The 19,888-nt window shown below is 42.8% G+C and overlaps 3 protein-coding genes across 4 annotated transcripts; all 3 read right to left on the bottom strand.

Moving 5' to 3' along the window:
* Positions 1 to 2,370: 2,370 nt before the first annotated feature.
* On the bottom strand, positions 2,371 to 6,187 carry LOC124286272 (kelch repeat and BTB domain-containing protein 12-like). Of its 2 annotated transcripts, none has more exons than XM_046722628.1 (2): positions 6,002 to 6,187; positions 2,371 to 3,402 (listed from the first exon to the last, which is right to left on the bottom strand). In XM_046722628.1, exon 2 carries the CDS (start codon positions 3,398 to 3,400, stop codon positions 2,600 to 2,602), a length of 801 nt encoding a protein of 266 aa, XP_046578584.1. In that variant the 5' UTR covers positions 3,401 to 3,402; positions 6,002 to 6,187; the 3' UTR covers positions 2,371 to 2,599. The 2 variants fall into 2 exon arrangements, with proteins under 2 accessions (XP_046578584.1, XP_046578583.1); XM_046722627.1 differs by lacking the exon at positions 6,002 to 6,187 and adding an exon at positions 3,718 to 3,841.
* Positions 4,108 to 5,422, bottom strand: LOC124286249 (kelch-like protein 12). Its single transcript, XM_046722594.1, has 2 exons — positions 5,016 to 5,422; positions 4,108 to 4,878 (listed from the first exon to the last, which is right to left on the bottom strand). Exons 1-2 carry the CDS (start codon positions 5,420 to 5,422, stop codon positions 4,203 to 4,205), a joined length of 1,083 nt encoding a protein of 360 aa, XP_046578550.1. The 3' UTR covers positions 4,108 to 4,202.
* A 2,034-nt stretch (positions 6,188 to 8,221) lies between the features above and the next one.
* On the bottom strand, positions 8,222 to 11,170 carry LOC124286248. Its single transcript, XM_046722593.1, has 2 exons — positions 9,466 to 11,170; positions 8,222 to 8,991 (listed from the first exon to the last, which is right to left on the bottom strand). The coding sequence occupies exons 1-2, from the start codon at positions 11,168 to 11,170 to the stop codon at positions 8,222 to 8,224; spliced, it is 2,475 nt and encodes an 824-aa protein (XP_046578549.1).
* Positions 11,171 to 19,888: the final 8,718 nt, after the last annotated feature.

Genomic DNA, 19,888 nt, shown 5'->3' with positions numbered 1-19,888 from the left:
TGAACATCATACCCTGACAGCTGACACGCCTTGGCATCTAAATTAATAACTATACGTGACCGAAATAATCTGTATATATCTATACTCTCCGAAAAAAGAAACGCATATATGAATTTCAACTGTATTTTTATGTTTATTTTGAAACATCTTGTAGGCTTTATGAGTCAATGAAATATAGCGAAAATGCACACTGGGAATGCAGACTTATCCGTCTTTGGCACCAACTCGAGGAAAGTCAGTTTGAGTGTCACATGGAGACGTGTGGTGGCGCTGAAGTCAATACCTCATGTGACCACCGTGAGCATCCAGAACTGCACGGCATCGCCTCGGCCTTCGACGAATAAGTCTAAGAATCTCGTGTTGCCCAATCGCAGCCCACTCTGCCTGCAGTGCCTGCGCGAGTTGCTGAAGTGTCTGGGGCCGAGGGTTACGGCGTCGCACCCGTCTGTCCAGGGCATCCCACAGATGTTCGATCGGGTTTAAGTCCGGTGATCTTGAGGGCCAGGGAAGCACATTGATGTTGTTGTTCTGGAGGAAGTCTCTAGTGTGACGTGCTGTGTGGGGCCTGGCATTGTCTTGTTGAAACAACTCCCTCTGGCGATCAATGATTGGAAGGAGGTGTGGGCGTAGGATTTCGTCAGAGTACCGTTGAGGTGTCAGGATGCCCTGGATCATCACCAAATCACTTCTCCTACGGCAGGTGATCGCCCCCACCTCTCATAACACTTCCCCGGCCGAATCTGTCCATCTGGGGATCGCAAGCGTCGGCGAAACGTTCACGTCAACGTCTGTACACCTGCATTCTTCCATAGCGTCGTTCCAATAGAAATCGTATTATCACTGAACCAGATTCTACGCCAATTCGGTAGGTTCCAGGCCTGAACGTTGGTGCACCATTGAACTCGATGTCGACGATGTTGTTGTCGAAGCACAGGGCCAAAATAAGGTCTTCTGGCACGTAAACCAGCCTCTCTCAACCTGTTCCTGACGGTCTGTGCAGAAAGCCTCCTCAATCCGGGTATTTGTCGATCGGTACGGGTCGCCGTAGCTGTTCGATGACGCAGGTGATGTACCCGGATGTAGCGATCCTGCGCCGCACTGGTCGCTAGAGGTCGCCCACTACGAGGGGCATCTGCTACCGCATTCTGCCGGCGATATCTCTCCCAGAGCCGTGAAATGGTGCTTTAGTGAACATTCATGCGTCGGGCAACTGCACGTTGAGACTGGCCAGCTTCAAGCAAACCAATGGCGATATGACGGTTGGCTTCACTTAGACGTGGCATTTTGCGTTCGTCAACAATATTCCAAATGCAGTGAATAATCGACAGACAGCGATCAACCTTTTATACCCATCATTGAGACTATCTGATCCCCAACTTTCACGTGCATTGCATGTAAATTGTGTATTCTGTGACACTACACGCCGAAATTGAAAATCATGCTGTTAAATACAGGTATTTACGGATGGTGCGTTTTGTTGTGATGTTTCAAAACATAAACACCATAGGACTCATAAACAGAGCAAAACCTTTTGTAAAATGAATCACGTTTTAATTCATTGCTACATGAAATTGCTATTTTCATGATGCGTTTCTTTTTGGGGAGAGTATATTACCCAAACATGGAAAAAACGTATGGGAAAACAATATATTATTGTGTCGAACAGAGTTAGAATGAATTAACACTGTGTGGAAATATATATATAACTCCAATGCGAACAGTGGGCGGTGAAGTAGCCTAGTTGTTAAGGCGTTCGCTCGTCGCGCTGAAGACCCGGGTTCTATTCCCCACATGGGTACAATGTGTGAAGCCCATTTATGGTGTCCCCCGCCGTGATATTACTGGAATATTGCTAAAAGCTGCATTAAACCCAACTCACTCACTCACTCCCAATGCGACCGGAGAGGGTTGCAAAAGCTTGAAGTGTTGACAATTGTCTGTAATATATCTATATGTAATAGATGAACTCTTGTTGGTTGGTTTGTTAATATCCCAGCTATATGGCGGCGGTTTGTAAATAATCGAGTCTGGACCAGACAACCCAGTGATCAACAGCATGGGCACAGATCTACGCAATTGGGAACCGATGACATGTGTCAACCAAGTCAGCGAGCCTGACCACCCGATCCAGTTAGCCGCCTCTAAGCATGGGTTACTGAAGACCAATTCTTGTTGGACAACCCGTTATCACACTAGGTTGGAACCCAGCAGCCACGAGATGCCAGTGACTAGCGTGGGCGGTAAGTCAAGAGGTGGAAGCGTTCGATGGTCTCAACGAATACACGAGTTCGATTCCCCGTGTGTCGATTCCCTGTGTTTCTGAAACAACATAACGTTGCAAAGTTGAATATTATACGTAATGATAAGCTATTTTGGTATATAATGTACTTCTATTTAATGTCTACTTACGTTATAGAATGTAGGATACAAACAAACACTTTTTTTCAATTTTGCTGATCCAGTTCAAATGTGTCCATTTCACCGATCTGTTGTTACGTGGACTCACTGCTAACTCAAGATCACGTGCTACACTATTGTTCAGTGGCTGCCTAGCTCCGCCGTAATATTGTTTAGACCGATGTAAAACTTCACCGGGTTATTACAGATAGTCCTTGTACGTTGGGATTGGCGCTTCGGTCGCCCCGTCAGGGTCCGTCGTGTGGTCACGTTCCCATGTGTCCAGCAGTAGAGAGCTGAGACGCTGATTGGCTTCCATCTGATCCATGCACCTAATTTCATGGATGTTCTCCTCCGTTATCAATGGCATCACAGGGACAGAAATCAACAGCTTCGTCTCGTCCCAAGACAGCTGATTCTGAGCTAGAATCCAGTCAACGAGAGCTTTCAGCAGCACAAACTCACTTGAAAGAATAAGATCATTGCGAAGGGCGAAATGATGTAGCTGGTTGAAGCTCATTGCATTAAGTTCACCCTTCTTCCATATGTACTCAAAATGAAAAAGGATAAACTTGTATACTTCATTTTGGATGAACGAAGAATTATGTTTGATGGCCAAAGCTTGCAATGACAAATAGTTGTGTGCACCTATGATGTCTCTATGGCCGAACTCCTCTTCAATTGCAAGCTGAAGATCATCCATTTGTAGTAATTTTGCAGTATTAAGGAGGGCAGCTATGTTGTCTTCACGAAGCTGCGGTAGGACACCGGTGTACATGAAGTTGAGGGTGTCTTTGAAGGCATCGACATCTACATCCTCCAACGCCATTTCAACATCTCCAGCTGACAACCGCTCTTTGATATACGGTGACATGGACTTGACAATGATCCTGTGACAAGGGAAAGATGCATCACCAACTGTCACGGTCAGATCGGAGTGTGATCCTTCGTCTAGTGCCCTCTTTAGACCTGCCATGAAATGTGTTTGGTGTGATGTTTCCATATCTGAAACAAATAAATTAATTGTTTATGAAACATTTTTTATCACAATTTCCATCATTTCCAGCGACTTATTATTTTCAGGACACAACAAAAAACTGAAAGTATTGGTCCATAAATATATCTTGTGTACCTAGTGAACAGACAAATTGGGGACTAAGAATCACTGCGTGGCAGTTTCTGTGGGAGGAAAGCTCGAAGCGATCATATTCATTAAAAATACCATATGTGTAAGGAAGGCTCTTCAGGTATGGAGTCTACGTGATTGTGTATTGGACTTATACAACATTTTCAAACATATGACCTGAAGCATAACCCTACCAGAATATGCGTCACCAGATGCACGCGTTACACCGTTGTTGATATTGAAACCGTTTGGGTAACTGAAGACCATTCGTCGATGATAGATGTTTTGACTTTGCCAAATTGACAATGCAACAACCTAGCAGGAACCTCCTGGAGTATATGAAGAGTCATTTCATCCAAGTCCAAAGCTAAAATCTTTGTTTTGGATTTAAACTTCATCAGAACCATCAACTCGTTTCCCTTTTGTTCGAGAGAGTAGCCAGTGACATCTTCAAGCTGAGGAAAGTGTGTGATAGCCTGTGGGGAATTGTTATCGTTTATCACTCCGAATTCCAAGTCTGACGTCAGGTAATACATCTTGTCGTCCTTGGAAGCTATGGATGCAGAAAATAATCCTTGAGATGGCTGAAATTGTCCCAGACATGACGCTGCATCAATTCCAAATTCATTCAGAATAAAGACCTTCTTTGTAAGTGAATAATTGCTGACATCTTCTCCAATTAAGTAGACCTTGTCCCCAAAACAGCTGCCGAACAGTTTCTCATCTCTCCTCCAATGACACCAACCATCTTCCAGCCAGGCTCCCCATCCTCATCTTCTTCATACCTCAGTAGCTGGATGCCATCCTCGCATAATCCAAACACATACAGTTTATGTTGTACAGTGAGTATCTGGATGACATGCATTGGCGGCATGTCCATATCCTCCCAGCACCATGTCTGTACATTCAACCTATAGACACTGCTAAGACTGCTGAGCATTAGATCACCATTGAAGGCGAAGCCTCTTGGTGTTCCAGCCACACTGTGCATACCAGGTAGTGCTGGAACTTCGTACATCTTGCGGTCATCCAAAGAGTACATCTTCAGTACTTTTCTCCCATGGACTTCGTCATCACCAAATAGGACATTTGTAGGTTTGTCGTTGTGTCTCACAATCTGTTTTCCTGAGGCATTCTGCTCTTTCTTGGCCTCCTCGACAATATCTCGCGTATTCTGTCCTAGAGTTTCGAGTAGAGGGGCTATTTTAGATTTGAAGGTGTCATTTGAAACCTGGTTAATCGAGACATGAGCCAACAAGCGTGGTAGATGTGTTTCTGAGGAACTTTCTTGGTTTATTGTCCACAGGAGAACAGCCTTCAAAACATCTGCTTCATTTGTCACTCTCAGCTCATCACTGGCAAAATCTCACAGAGCTCGTCCTCAGTCAGGCTTGCAAACAGGTCTGTGTAGGATATTTTCTTGAAGTTTTTACAAATGAAACTGTTTGTCAGTTCGCACAGTATTTCCAGGACATATGTTCGTGCAACTCGCCATTGTTTCAACCACAATTTGCTCACGTCACCCTCGTTTATGAGGAACGTTTCACAACGTTCAATAAGGCTGTCCAAAAGGAACATTGAACTTGCGTGCAACACATCAAGCACATTGGAAGTATTCACGGCTGCGTTTCTGCGGTAAATGTGCTCCAGCACATTTCTGAAGGTATCCGGACTGATGCTTTGTACTTCTATCACCTTGTTGTCGGTTTCCTTGAAGCCCGAAGTAAACATGGCATCAAAGTAAGGTGACATCATTGCCAGGACGACCTTGTGGCATTGGAACATATCATCGTCTATCTTGATTGTGACGTCACAGTCGTTGTTCTTTGTTAAAGCTTCCCAAAGTTGTTCACGTAACTTGTCATAGACCCTTTTCTTGAAAGCTTGTTTATAGGCCATGGTGAGGGTTGGCTTGAAAGAAAATCATTAACTTGAAGTTGTGTCTATGGAACGGTTGGTCCAATCAACAGGTCAAATGTATGTTTGTACATTGCGTAGTAATGTGTAGATATATACTGTGATTATTTGCATGGGAAATATAATATAGAAATAATAATGAAATGAGAAAACGATCTATTTTCAGTTTAGCTAAATGAAACTAATTAAAGGCTAGATAATGCAATAATGTTAGTGGATTAGCATGGGTATACTGAATATTCTTTTTGTGTTTTGGTGGAACATCAACATAACAAAGGTTTTTTGAAAGTAAAATCGATTTGGATATTAATCCGCGTATTTGGAGTGTATTTTGATACAATGAAATTGAACTGTTGGATAGGTATGAACAAATACAATAGCTTGGGCATATATCCGCTCGTATCTTACATGGTGGAGTGAGTTTGTGGTCAATGCAATCGCCATGCCGATAACAGGATACGACCATCAATATGTGTACGTGTGAATCCAAATACCCCTGGCCTATCAATCGTGATACAACACTACCATTGAAGCGTCAGATTTTGCAAGAAAGTTGCTTACCTATGCTTAAGGTCAGGTTGTTATATATCTGCGACCTGTTCCTGTGTGGACCGTCCTTGCCCAGTGAGCTGATGCTCTGCTCAGACAGGTACAGATCACAACTAGGTTAAACCTCCCTGTTGCGAAATACACTGTCACCTCATAGCAGTAGTGATAGTTTCACAAGGCACAGATGAAACTGACCTACATTTCTGGCCACGATTTGCCCCAAATACGTCGATTGAGTTCATCTGTATGATAGTGACCATTGTACGTGGGCGTCATTGTAAGCGATCAAGTTATCTTCTCTCAGCGAACTCGTATACCTATACTAATAAGTCAACATGATTAATCGTAACACACATATTCACACCAAATACTGGTCGCGACAATATATGTTTGTGTGGGAAATATAGAGATATTTTTACTCTTGTGTGTTTCAATGAAATACTTTCGGAATATATATGGAATTATAATAGAGTCCTCCTGTAATGACCGTGCACAATAATGCTAAATAATTAGTAATCCAAGCTACATTAAAACAAAGTTAAATAATAATAAGTACATTATCGGATAAACCATAATTGTTAGGTTATGAATACCAGATATATTAGGTAAATAATGATTTTTTTGTACCTGCATTCGCTTGTCTGACATCTGTATCATTAGCTGCTTGAAAGGTGGTTTCGGGTTGTTTTTTGCTGTACAGATGTGAGTCATCTAACCGCGAGGCCTCATACAAATACCAGTATTCTAGATTTTCAAGAACGTGATGGATTTCTACGGCCTTGATCATTTCCTCCCACAAAGCGCCGAAAGCCTACGTTACTAACCCATTGACACAGGATGGGAATACATCCTATATTCCCAGATGTTTCACATTTCGCCGAGAAAGAAAGCAGTGAAAATCTGACAAAATATTGAGGGAACCACATTACGACTATAATAGACCATATCTAGCAACAGGAAGTGACGTCACTGACAATATTCATGTTCTGTGACGTAATAATCGTGTGTCTGTCTGTATGACTACAGGTCTCTCTTCATAGTATATCACTTTCATATTGTTATTGTATTCAACCGCTATTATTAGTCATATTAATAATATTGGTAGTATAGTATGTACTTTTGATTAAATATTATAGACAAATATGATCGTTGAACTCATTTATTTGATGTATGTTTGTAAATTGCTGTTGTTTTTATAAATACAACATACACGTCAGTACATATAAGGATTATTGTAACAATTTTTCAAGAACATACATGAACTTGAGTCTGGACCTTCAGGACATTCCAACAAACCCAACAAAGTAAAAGTAAATATTTCCATACACTCTTGGTATCTCGAAATATTTGTGTATCATTCCATTCGGCTTGTACAACCAGTTTTGTTTGTGTACAACACGCCAAAAACAACAGAAAACAACAACAACAAAAAAACCAAAAAAACAACAACCAAAAAGCCAAAACAACAAAAACAGCAGGCAAACAAAAAATTCTGAGCGATGCGATGAAGGTATGTGCTCAAAATGTGATACAGTTACATCACACCCTTTGTAGTTTCGTTATATGGAGCACACATTTTTCTCAGAGTTAACCCAGGGTGTCGTAATATCCAACTTGGATTTGGTTTGAAAGTATACAAGTGACTATAAACAATGCTGGTGATGAATTCAGACTGCAGATTTTCTGGCAATTTCCTGGTTATTTCTTAAACACGGCCCTTGGCACTGAGTTTGAACCTCAAACTGTGCAGTTCATACACAGAAGAACGTCGGTGGCAGCCTCTCCGGTGTTGGCGTGATACATCATATTGAGGAGATAAACCATTTCCATAATAGAATGCAATGTCAGCTACTAACACAGCCATGTTACTAGTATATCATAAGCGGGGTAGACTAGTAGTTAAAGCATTCGCTCGTCACGCCGAAGATCCGGGTTCGATTCCCCACATGGGTACACTGTGTGAAGCCCATTTGTATTGTCCCCCTCCGTGATATTGCGGGAATATGGCTAAAAGCGGCGTAAAACAAAACTCATTCACTCACTATATCATTAGCATGTGTAAACATTCTTAGAAAACAATTCTTTTAACTTGTTTCAACCAGTTTCGAATATGATTCCCTTTTGAACTACATGGAATCTCTTGATTTTTGTATGGCCATTGCATGCCGATAAGCTGCAGTCGTTCTATTGAGTAAGACAATCCGTAATAATACTGATAGTATCATTATCTCGCTACAGATAGTGCATGTGAGAATTGAAACTCGGAGGGTGGTCTCTGTTTCTCATGCTCAGGACCTTTGTATGATCACGCTGCCATGTCTCCAGCAGTAGAGAATTGAGACGCTGATTGGCTGCCACCTGATCCAGGCACCCAATCTCCTGGATGTTCCCCTCCGTAATCAATGGCATCCTGGGGGCAGAGATCAGCTGTTTCGTCTCGTCCCAAGAGAGCTGATTCTGAGCTAGAATCCAGTCAACGAGAGCTTTCAGCAGCACAAACTCATTTGAAACCAGAAGATCTCTGTGAAGGGCAACGTGAAGTAGCTGGCTGAAGCTCATGGCATGAAGTTCTCCCTTCTCCCATATGCACTCAAAATGACGTAGGATAAAGTGGTTTACTGGACTTTCGATGGTCGAAAATTTATGCTTGATGGCCAGAGCTTGCAAAGACAAATAATTTCGTTCAGTAATGAGGTCACCCCATCTGATTTTCTTTTCAATATCAGTCTGGAGATCCGCCATTTGCAGTGCTGTTGCTGCTTGAAGGGCGGCAACAATGTTGTCTTCACGAAGCTGCGGTAGGACACCGGTGTACATGAAGTTGAGGACATCTCTGAAGGCATCTACATTCACATCCTCCACCACCATTTCAACATCTCCATCTGACAATCGCTCTTTGATATACGGTGACATGAACTTGACAACCATCTTGTGACAAGGGAAAGATGCATCGCCAACTGTCACAGTCAGATCGGAGTGTGATCCTTGGTCCAGAGCCAAGTCTGAAATACCAATAAATCTATATTGAAACTTGCTCATTGTACAATGGTTTGTTATCGGTTACAGGACTGAAATAGAAAACATTTGGTCATTTTTAAGTACAGTTCATGAAGTACAAATATATTCAGTAGAACTACTGCTGTGTATCGAAACATCTGTACATATTACAGAAATATTTTCAGCAACATTCCATGAATATCGGATACCACAATTCGCGATGTAGAAACAAATGTCCACACAGCTCGTTATTGATTCATGATTGCACACCGAAATTTTACTGGTTACAGAAGTGTTATAAGACCAGGTAGTAATTAAGAAATATAGTACAGATTAAAAACTGAAACAATGATAATTTCCTGAGTATATTGGGACGATATTTCTTGTAAAGACATGATATTGAAAGTTTCGAGCGTCTCACATCAATATCTTTGGCAATATGTACATCGTTGAGCAAACTAAAGAATGTTTGAGCATACCTGCATAAGGGTGTCTGGATATCTTTTTAGACCTTTGTACCACTTTGTCAACTTCAGAACACTTGTCGATAACCAAGGTTTTGATGACATCAAATTGACCATCACGCAGCACAACAGGAACTTCCTCATGTGGATGGAGAGTCATCTCCTCCAAGTCCAAAGAGTAAATTTGTATTTTAGATGCAAAATACTTCAGAACCATCAACTCTTTTCCCTTTACTTGTAGAGTGCAGCCACTGGGATCTTCAGGCTGAGGAAAACGTGTGATAGCCTGTGGGGAATTGTTATCGTTTATCACTCCGAATTCCAAGTCTGACGTCAGATAATACATCTTGTCGTCCTTGGAGGCTATGGATACAGAAGATCTTCCTTGAGATGGCTGAAACTGTCCCAGACATGACGCTACATCAATTCCAAATTCATTCAGAATAAAGACCTTCTCCATACATTGAGATGGGAAACAATCGGTGAGATCTTCGCCAATTAAGTAGACCTTGTCCCCCAAAACAGCTGCCGAACAGTTTCTCATCTCTCCTCCAGTGACCCCAACCATCTTCCAGCCAGGCTCCCCATCCTCATCACCTTCATACCTCAGTAGCTGGATACCATCCTCGCATAATCCAAACACGTATAGTTTATGTTGTACAGTGAGTATCTGGATGACATGCATTGGCGGCATGTCCATATCCTCCCAGCACCATGTCTGTACATTCAACCTATAGACACTGCTAAGACTGCTGAGCATTAGATCACCATTGAAGGCGAAGCCTCTTGGTGTTCCAGCCACACTGTGCATACCAGGTAGTGCTGGAACTTCGTACATCTTGCGGTCATCCAAAGAGTACATCTTCAGTACTTTTCTCCCATGGATTTCGTCATCACCAAGCAGGACATTTGTAGGTTTGTCGCTGTGTCTCACAATCTGTTTTCCTGAGGCATTCTGCTCTTTCTTGGCCTCCTCGACAATATCTCGCGTATTCTGTCCTAGAGTTTCGAGTAGAGGGGCTATTTTAGATTTGAAGGTGTCATTTGAAATCTCGTTAATCGAGACATGAGCCAACAAGCGTGGTAGATGTGTTTCTGAGGAACTTTCTTGGTTTATTGCCCACAGGAGAACAGCCTTCAAAACATCTGCTTCATTTGTCACTCTCAGCTCATCGTTGGCAACAATCTCACAGAGTTCGTCCTCAGTCAGGCTTGTAAACAGGGCCGTTTCGGATATTTTCTTGAAATTTGTATAAATGAAACTGTTTGTCATTTCGAGCAATTTCTTCAGCTTATACTTACGTGCAGCTCGCCATTGTTTCACCCACGATTGACTCATCCTATACTTATCTGTAAGAAACTCTTCACAACGTTCTATAAGGCTTTCCAAAAGGAACATTGAACTTGCGTGCAACACATCAAGCACATTGGAAGTATTCACGGCTGCGTTTCTGCGGTAAATGTGCTCCAGCACATTCCTGAAGGTATCCGGACTGATGCTTTGTACTTCTATCACCTTGTTGTCGGTTTCCTCGAAGCCCGAAGTAAACATGGCATCAAAGTAAGGTGACGTCATTGCCAGGACGACCTTGTGGCATTGAAACATATCATCGTCTATCTTGATTGTGACGTCACAGTCGTTTTTCTTTGTTAAAGCTTTCCAAAGTTGTTCACGTAACTTGTCATAGACCCTTTTCTTGAACGCTTGTTTATAGGCCATGGTGAGGGTTGGCTTGAAAGAAAATCATTAACTTGAAATGGTGTTGTTTTTAGATCGGCACGATGATATCCGAGTTCAATGGCCAAATGTACGTTTACATATAATTGATTAGAAATGTGGTGTGATTATTTGTACGTAATGATACGAAAAGGATGATAATTACCAAATTAGCTACATAAAACTTGATATAATGATTCCATGATTCCAATATTAAAATTCTCAAAATTAAATTAATCCCAAGAATTAATTACTTGATCCATGTGTTTATCGAAATATTGGTCGGGGAAAGTATATGTATATTATGAAATCCTGATGGGCCCCATATGTAGGGACCTACTCGAATACACACAATCATGTGCCAACGTACCTAACAAAATAAGGGCCTACCTGTGGGTTACTTGAAGGAGGCCTATGTGTTCGCTAGGGAGACAATGTCTCTTTGTATTGAAATGATGTTCTAGATCATCACTGGTCGTGATCTTTGTTCATACATTCATTGTCCGTACATACTGAATACTGATCAAACACTCCCATCCAAGTATTGCAACGTCAGCTGTCACCTTACACCGGTAATACAGCCCAACCAAACTTCGCTGTAGCTGACCTACATGTTGACGTGTGGTGATATATCGCACAAACAGATCAAACTCCCCCTCCAAGTATTGCAACATAGTTTGTAACCTCAGACCAGCTGTACAGCCCACCTAAACCCAGCTGTAGATGGCCTACGTGTTGACGTGCCGTGATATAACGTACACACTGATCAAACTCTCCCCTCCAAGTATTGCAACATAATTAGATCAGCTGTACAGCCCACCTAAACTCCGCTGTAGCTCAACTACATGCCACGGTTTTAGTCCTGATATTGTTGGTTAGCTGTACAAGGTTGCCACGTGTGATGTGGGGACGTGTCCTCATGTCCCCAGTTTACACAAAGGGGACGAGATAAGACTTTAGTGTGCACTGATTTGCATGCTGGAAATACATGCAACATTCAGTTTCCTTAGCAAAATTCTTAATACAATATCAAACCATCAATCAACCTTTCTCATCACAATCATCTGATACCCTAAGCCGCTGTCAAAGTCCACCTCCCTGACAACTCCACGAAGCATCTTGTCACTATCGCGATAAACACATCGCACAAGCCAACATGGTCACGTTTGCGTTTCATGAACCACCACACAATACCGAAAATCCAAAGTAATACCAAGCTTGCCTCGCACCTCCACTGTCTAACGTCAGTCTTACCATTTCACACACCACCTCACATTACCTAACATCCGATTCATACCGATCTTGCCTCGCACCTCCACTGTCTAACTTCAGTCTTACTATTTCACGCACCACCTCACAATACCTAACATCCGATTCATATTTAGGGCTTTATTTAGGGCTTTAGAACTGCAGAGAGGGCTTGGCAGTAGGGAAAATAATGTGGTTCAGGGACTGCGAGACAGGCTACAAATGACCTTTAACCTGGAATCGGGTTTGATGTCAGTGTGTTGACAGACGAACGCTGTGGTGAATGCGTGTTGGCAAAGTTATCTCCCTTGTTATTCAGACGGTTCGTGCCGGTGCGTGCGTAAAAGGTCTTGCTGAACGTTCTGTTCACTGTTTGAGCGTCATTACATGTGAGTGAGTGAGTGAGTGAGTTTAGTTTTACGCCGCTTTTAGCAATGTTCTAGCAATATCAATGGGCTTCACACATTGTACCCATCATTTCATGTGTCTCTGTTAACAAGTTTGGCGCAGTAGAACCGAGGGGTACACGAGTAATGGACCCTTGTACATCAAACGTTTGCTTCGGCAGCGACCACGTTCACACCTTGGCTAGCACACCCCTGCATGTTTATACATTCGCTTGCTTTCGCGAGCACTTTTGATAGTGCTTATACATCTTAAGGGAAGAAAAAAACCCACAAACATTCTCACAGCCGTAAAAGATCTATGTTATTAGCATCCGAATCGGAATCGGAATCTTACAAACAATGGTTTCTTATAATTTCTTGTGCTTTTCCTCTGATTTAATTATTTAGATCCAGGAAGTATATCTACGACATATAGACCCCTGTTCCACATTGATGTCCCCCGCCTCGGTTAACCCTACACACATAACGTCATGCCAGATAGGGGCAGTTGGGTAGCTTAGTGGTTAAAGCGTTCGCTCAACACGCCGAAGACCCTGGTTCGATTCCCCACATGGGAGCAATGTGTGAAGCCCATTTCTGGTGTCCCCCACCGTGATATTGCTGGAATATTGCTAAAAGCGGCGTAAAACTAAACTCACTCACTCATGCCAGATAAAATATATCACATGTATAATTTGTAGTCAGTATTGGCAGTAATGTAGTCACTTGTCATTGTCGCGATAAATTAACACTGTCAACAGGTCAAAACAGGTCAAAGAATATATTTTGTTATTGTTTCAGTGAATATAAATAATTACACTCCAGCTGCTGACATGATATTGTATTCGTTAGTGTAGACCGAATATTCGTGATATGTATCATATTCGACTCATAGTGGTTTCGTCTTTCAGATTAATGCGGTAAACATATACGTTAACATGGACTGACTGACTGAGTTTGGTTTTACGCCGCTTTTAGCAATATTCCAGCAACATCACGGCGGGGAACACCAGAAATGGGTTTCACACATTGTACCCATGTAGGGATTCGAACCCGGGTCTTCGGCGTGACGAGCCAACACGTTAACATGGATCCCAATTGCATTCATATACCTATACCTATACATATACGTATAGGTATACATGTATAGGTACGCAAAGTAGGCTGTTTTCAACTATAACCTATGCAATACTTGCATTGAATTGACGTATCAATTAACGGAATGTGTATGCTTGCGTTTCATTAAATGATAATGTCTGTCGCGGCTACGGCTGGAGAGGTTATATATGAATAACCATGCTTTGAAGTCCGTTATATGTCACTAGCACCTGATATATTATGGTTTAACAGTTCTCTTTCACCTTCTATAGGTAAACGTGTCAGCGTAACAGAATGTTACAAGTACATTTATCTATTCATCAAATATTTATTTTGTATTTTCATTATTTGACAAATAGACGCAATATACGAAGATTCATTCTGATCAATAAACGATCATGTATTACTGTATTACTATTTCGATAGCAATCGTCATTAAATCAGTATTACTTTAACGCTTACGTACTTTGACCCGGTTGATAAAGAGATATATGACATGGCTATAGAATATACGGTGTAAGGCATACACACAATCAACAACAAACGTGGATTCACACCTTTGATATCCTAGGAAGGTAACGCGTGTTTTAACGGCTTTACCTCTACCAGGAGAAACATTTCTATTGCTTTCTTAGTTGTGCGGGGCTTTCATTCAAAGGGTGTTTGTTGCTGGATTGTGGTGTTAGGCTGGGTCAGTTAGCAATACATTCACTGCTATAGAAAACCAATAATAAGAGCACATCTCCTCAAATATACACGTCAATAATCTGAACGAGACACTTCGTACCATTATCATTGATCGTTCAACTTGAACATGCCCTTTCCCTGTTTACATAAACACTGTGATCGAACTGTACCACCGACGACTTGAACGTTTCGCCAGACACTGAAATGTGACTGATCTTACTACGTTGAAGAATTATTCTTACTGATAAACATGTAGACATTTGGATTGAGGATTATTTGGGAAGAACTTGACGAGACCAGCATGGATCTGTATGTGACACTGTACCTGTGTTTAATGGCCGGTGTCGGTCTTGGCCAGGTAAGTTGGAAGCACGCTATCAACCGTTAACCTATTCCCATAAGGTTCTGTTAATGTATTACTCCAAAATCTCCTCCTCTTTGTCTTTTGCTCACAGCTCTCTGATTCACTAATTTCATATATATTTTCACCGGGGACAGCAAATCCGTAACCCTGAAGTGTATCCGGCGTTCTCTAGTATAGAGGGGCGGTGGGGTAGCCTAGTGGTTAAAGCGTTGGCTCGTCACGCCGAAGACCCGGGTTCGAATCCCCACATGGGTACAATGTGTGAAGCCCATTTCTGGTGTCCCCCGCCGTGATGTTGCTGGAATATTGCTAAAAGCGGCGTAAAACCAAACTCAGTCAGTCAGTCTAGTATAGAGATGGGTGAGTGAGTTAGTGAGTGAAGTTTTAGGCCGCTTTTAGCAATATTCCAGTAATATCACGGCGGTGGACACTAGAAATGAGTTTCACATATTATACCGATATGGGGAATGGAACACTAGGCTACCGCCCCGCCTCGTACAGAGATGAAACAAATGTCTCGTTACACGATCCGACTCTGTCAGGGTATTCCAACGTCTGCCAAGTCACCTCTTCCAACAGTAAAACTGACATATTACTCTTCATTTAACACACCATTAATACTCAATATCACAGTTACAACTTGGTTACAACTGAATTCTCGCCTGAGTGTGACTGTGCGACAGAGAGTGAACGTGTTCAGCAGTATTCCAACAAAAGACCCCAAGGAAGGTCAAATGTGAATTTTGAATTCAGTTCAAACGTATGAAATCGAACCTGGCCTTTTTCTGTTTGTGGAGCGAAGGTGCAGACCACAAGGCTATTCTTCCGCAACCTGAACCTAGGAAGACGCACATGAAAGCTGTGCATGTCATAGTCATAGTGAGTGAGTGAGTATGTATGGTGTTACGCCGCTTTTAGCAATATTCCAGCAATATCACATCGGGGGACACCAGAAATGGGCTTCACACATTGTACCCATGTGGGGAATCGAACCCGGGCCTTCGGCATGACGAGCGAACGCTTTGACCACTAGGCTACCCCACCGCCTCCATAGAATTAGAATGAAAAAATTACAGTACTATGCTGCTACAAATAATTGATAATGGTATATTGAAAAATTTGCTTTGTCCAGGTACAGATTCAAAATCCAACCCTCTCGGCGACCTTGAACCAGCTTCAGCCGACAGACCTGTGTGTCTACCCGCTAACTGTCACCCCTGACCCCCACACGTGCTCCCAGAATATCACAACCCTCGCCATGTTTGCCGTCCAGAAGAGAGCCGGGGACCCTGGTGAGTTGCTCGGTTTCTACATGATTTTAAACCAAACCAGCACCGTTCTCGTGGGTTCCACCAAAATGGTAAAGGTCAGGGACATGACAGAAACGTGATACAGTCTGATATTCCTGAACGATACCCATCCCAATCCAATTGCTACACCCTTATTCTCTCTTCGACATGTGAAGGACAAGAAAATTAAATCTAATATTAGTTTAAGTAAATGATTTATACAAATGATTTATAAACATCATAACCAACCACAGAAAATAACAAGTCATGGTTATCTATCGAAACAGCTTCCGTTTTGCATAAAAGGTAAAACTATGGAATTCCAGAAGGGACATTGTAGCCCTTATAAACACAAGCAAACAATGTCATGATTAACCCAAGTGCTACAATGCTACAACGCGACAATGTCCCTAGTAGGATTCCATACACACCAGGTTCATGATACAGTAAATTAACGCCTGGCAGAAGTTGATGAGATGATATACGACCATTGCAGTCTTGGTTCTTAACGGCAATCCTTTCAGCATCACGAGATAAAGAAATACGTGAAAATGATTGCAATAGTTAGTTCATGGTAGTGCTCACACTTCCAGACTTCTGTGTGTACTACTTGTCTGCCAATGGGCCTCCAACTGTACCGTCCTACAGGGTGGAGTTTTCATGTCTCGACAGCAGCAACAACATCGACCACAGCTACGTCCAAATTGCTGTCATCCCCGACTCTCCGCCGGTGTTCACGGAGGGTGCTGCAAGTATGAACCAACTGTCTCTATTCCTACCTTTCAGTGAAGCGGGTTAGAGTGAGTGAGTGAGTTTAGATTTTACGCCGCTTTTAGCAATGTTTCAGCAATACCACGGCGGTTAACAATAGAAATGGTCTTCACACTTTGTACCCATGTAGGGAATCGAACCCGGTTCTTCGGCGTGACGAGCGAACGCTTCAACCACTTGGCTACCCCACCGCCGACGAAGCGAGTTAGAATCGGCAAGCAACGCATTCATGCTTGTCGTAGTGGGGGAGGAATTGGGATCAAGTCAGGCAGTGACTGTACGCCATAGTACCCCGATGTACCGCGATGTACCCCGATGTACGGGGCAGTGCTCATTCTTTCAACCACTGGTTTGCGTCGATTCTAGGCGCCATGATTCAAAAGGGATAGGTATGATAGACTACTGACACAGAGCTGGAATAATGCTGGGTGCGGCGTAAAACAAAACTAAATAACAAGCTGAACAAAACGAATTTCTCAAACCAGACGATGAAACCAGACGGACATGCCAGCATAATGTTGTTAAATGCCGCTTCCAGTATTCAATTACAGTTTACTGAATCTTTACTACTTAAGATTTCTCAACACTACCAAAATGTCCAAGACAGCTGATCGACATAATTTTTTTTACACAATCATGCCAGCTATAAACACCGACCTGTCTGATGTGCAGGTTGTCAATATCCACAACTAAGGAGGTGTTTAGATGAAAGATGGCGATGTGTCGTAATGTATGACCAACTCTCACTGTTTTTTTGTGTCTAGTATCGAAGACCGTCGACGCGCTGACCATAAAAACCGGCAACACACTATTCCCATCACTCGTCACCGACCCGAACGGGGACGATCTCGTCTTCAGCCTGGATCCAACATCTCCAGCGTTCGAAATAGACCCACGTACGGCGCTTTATCACCTCTTTATAAATATGCTTGTTTTGTTGGCAATGATCATGACAGGATTCCATATATTTTTATTATCGTAACATAAACGTGTATTGACAAACTGTGCAAAAACCATGCAAGTGTGGGAAAATGAGTACAAGGAGTATGATGGGAGCGAGCATAGTATTGATGATAAGGACACAAATGCTTCACATGAACATCATTTAAACTGGAGTGTTGCTTTGTCCTGTTTGGGGAAACTAGTTTGTTTCTGTTTCCAGCTACTGGTAACGTGAAGGCAAAAGTAAATTTCGACACGTTGAGTACAACACCGTACAACTTCAAGATCAAAGTCACAGACGGTCAGACAATGGTGGAGCAACAGGTGACCCTCAACCTGAATAGTGAGTATCAGTGGTGGTCATCTGTCAATGGTCATCAGAGAGTATCGGTGGTGGTCATCTGTCAAGGTCATCAGAGAGTATCAGTGGTGGTCATCTGTTACTGGTCATCAGAGAGTGTCGGTGGTGGTCATCTGTCAAGGTCATCAGAGAGTATCAGTGGTGGTCATCTGTTACTGGTCATCAGTGAGTATCAGTGGTGGTCATCTGTCACTGGTCATCAGTGAGTATCAGTGGTGGTCATCTGTCACTGGTCATCAGAGAGTATCAGTGGTGGTCATCTGTCACTGGTCATCAGTATCAGTGGTGGTCATCTGTCAATGGTCATCAGGGAGTGATCAGTGGTGGTCATCTGTCATCAGAGAGTATTAGTGGTGGTCATCTGTCATCAGAGAGTATCAGTGGTGGTCATCTGTCACTGGTCATCAGTGAGTATCAGTGGTGGTCATCTGTCACTGGTCATCAGAGTCACTGGTCATGAGTATCAGTGGTGGTCATCTGTCACTGGTCATCAGTGATCTGTTATATCAGTGGTGGTCATCTGTCACTGGTCATCAGAGAGTATCGGTCGTCACTCGTCATCTGTCACATGGTCATCAGTGAGGGTGGTGGTCATCTGGTCAGAGAGTATCGGTCGTGGTCATCTGTCACTGGTCATCAGAGAGTATCGGTCGTGGTCATCTGTCACTGGTCATCAGGGTGGTGGTCACCTGTCATTGGTCATCAGTGAGTATCGGTGGTGGTCATCTGTCACTGGTCATCAGAGAGTATTGGTCGTGGTCATCTGTCACGCCGAAGACCCGCGTTTGATTCCCCACATGGGTACCATGTGTGAAGCCCATTTCTGGTGTCCCCCGCCGTGATATGGCTGGAATATTGCTAAAAGCGGCGTAAAACCATACTCACTCACTCATTCACTCATTGATCATCAGAGAGTATTGTAGTGATGATCTTTCACTGGCATCAGTAAGTATTGGCTAAAGCGAGGGTTGGGTGGGGATGGTTGCGGGGAGTTGAGTGGTTGATTACTCTTCCTCTCCAAAATATACTGGAGCTGTAGAAGAGCATTATATTACCTTAAGCTTGGCCAAAGAGTAAGGTACAGTCAACCACGTAGAAACTCAAAGGGACAACTAAGTATAGTTCGTTATACCCGGAATTCGCTGTACATATTTCGACTAAAATGTAGAGTAAGTGACCCAAACCTACTTCGTTACACCCGTTAGTTTGGTATAAGCGAGTTCGTGTTATACACAGATTACTGTACATATCTACCAAACTGTTGCAACAGGGAGACATGGTGAATAAACAAGTACATATATACTTGTTTTCATGATGGTGATGACTAACATTAGCATTGCATACACACGGCCATGCATGCATTTACATGCATATTGTTGCCTACAGATCTCAACACAGCGCCTACTATAACAAACTTGCCGACGACGCTGACGATTCCCGAAGACGTCGCTCCGGGCGTCGCCCTGTACACCTGCACCCATGACGAGCCCGGCACCATCACTATAACGCTTGACGTCAATCCCGTCACTGAAAGAGCAACATTTGACTTGAACCCAACAAGTAGGTGCATTGTGG

This window comes from Haliotis rubra, unplaced genomic scaffold, assembly GCF_003918875.1.
Source record: "Haliotis rubra isolate DU_JTF1 unplaced genomic scaffold, ASM391887v1 Scf38, whole genome shotgun sequence".
NCBI lineage: Eukaryota > Metazoa > Mollusca > Gastropoda > Lepetellida > Haliotidae > Haliotis > Haliotis rubra.
The sequence above is the reverse complement of the archived record's forward strand: the minus strand, read 5'-3'. Positions and strand labels throughout refer to the sequence as shown.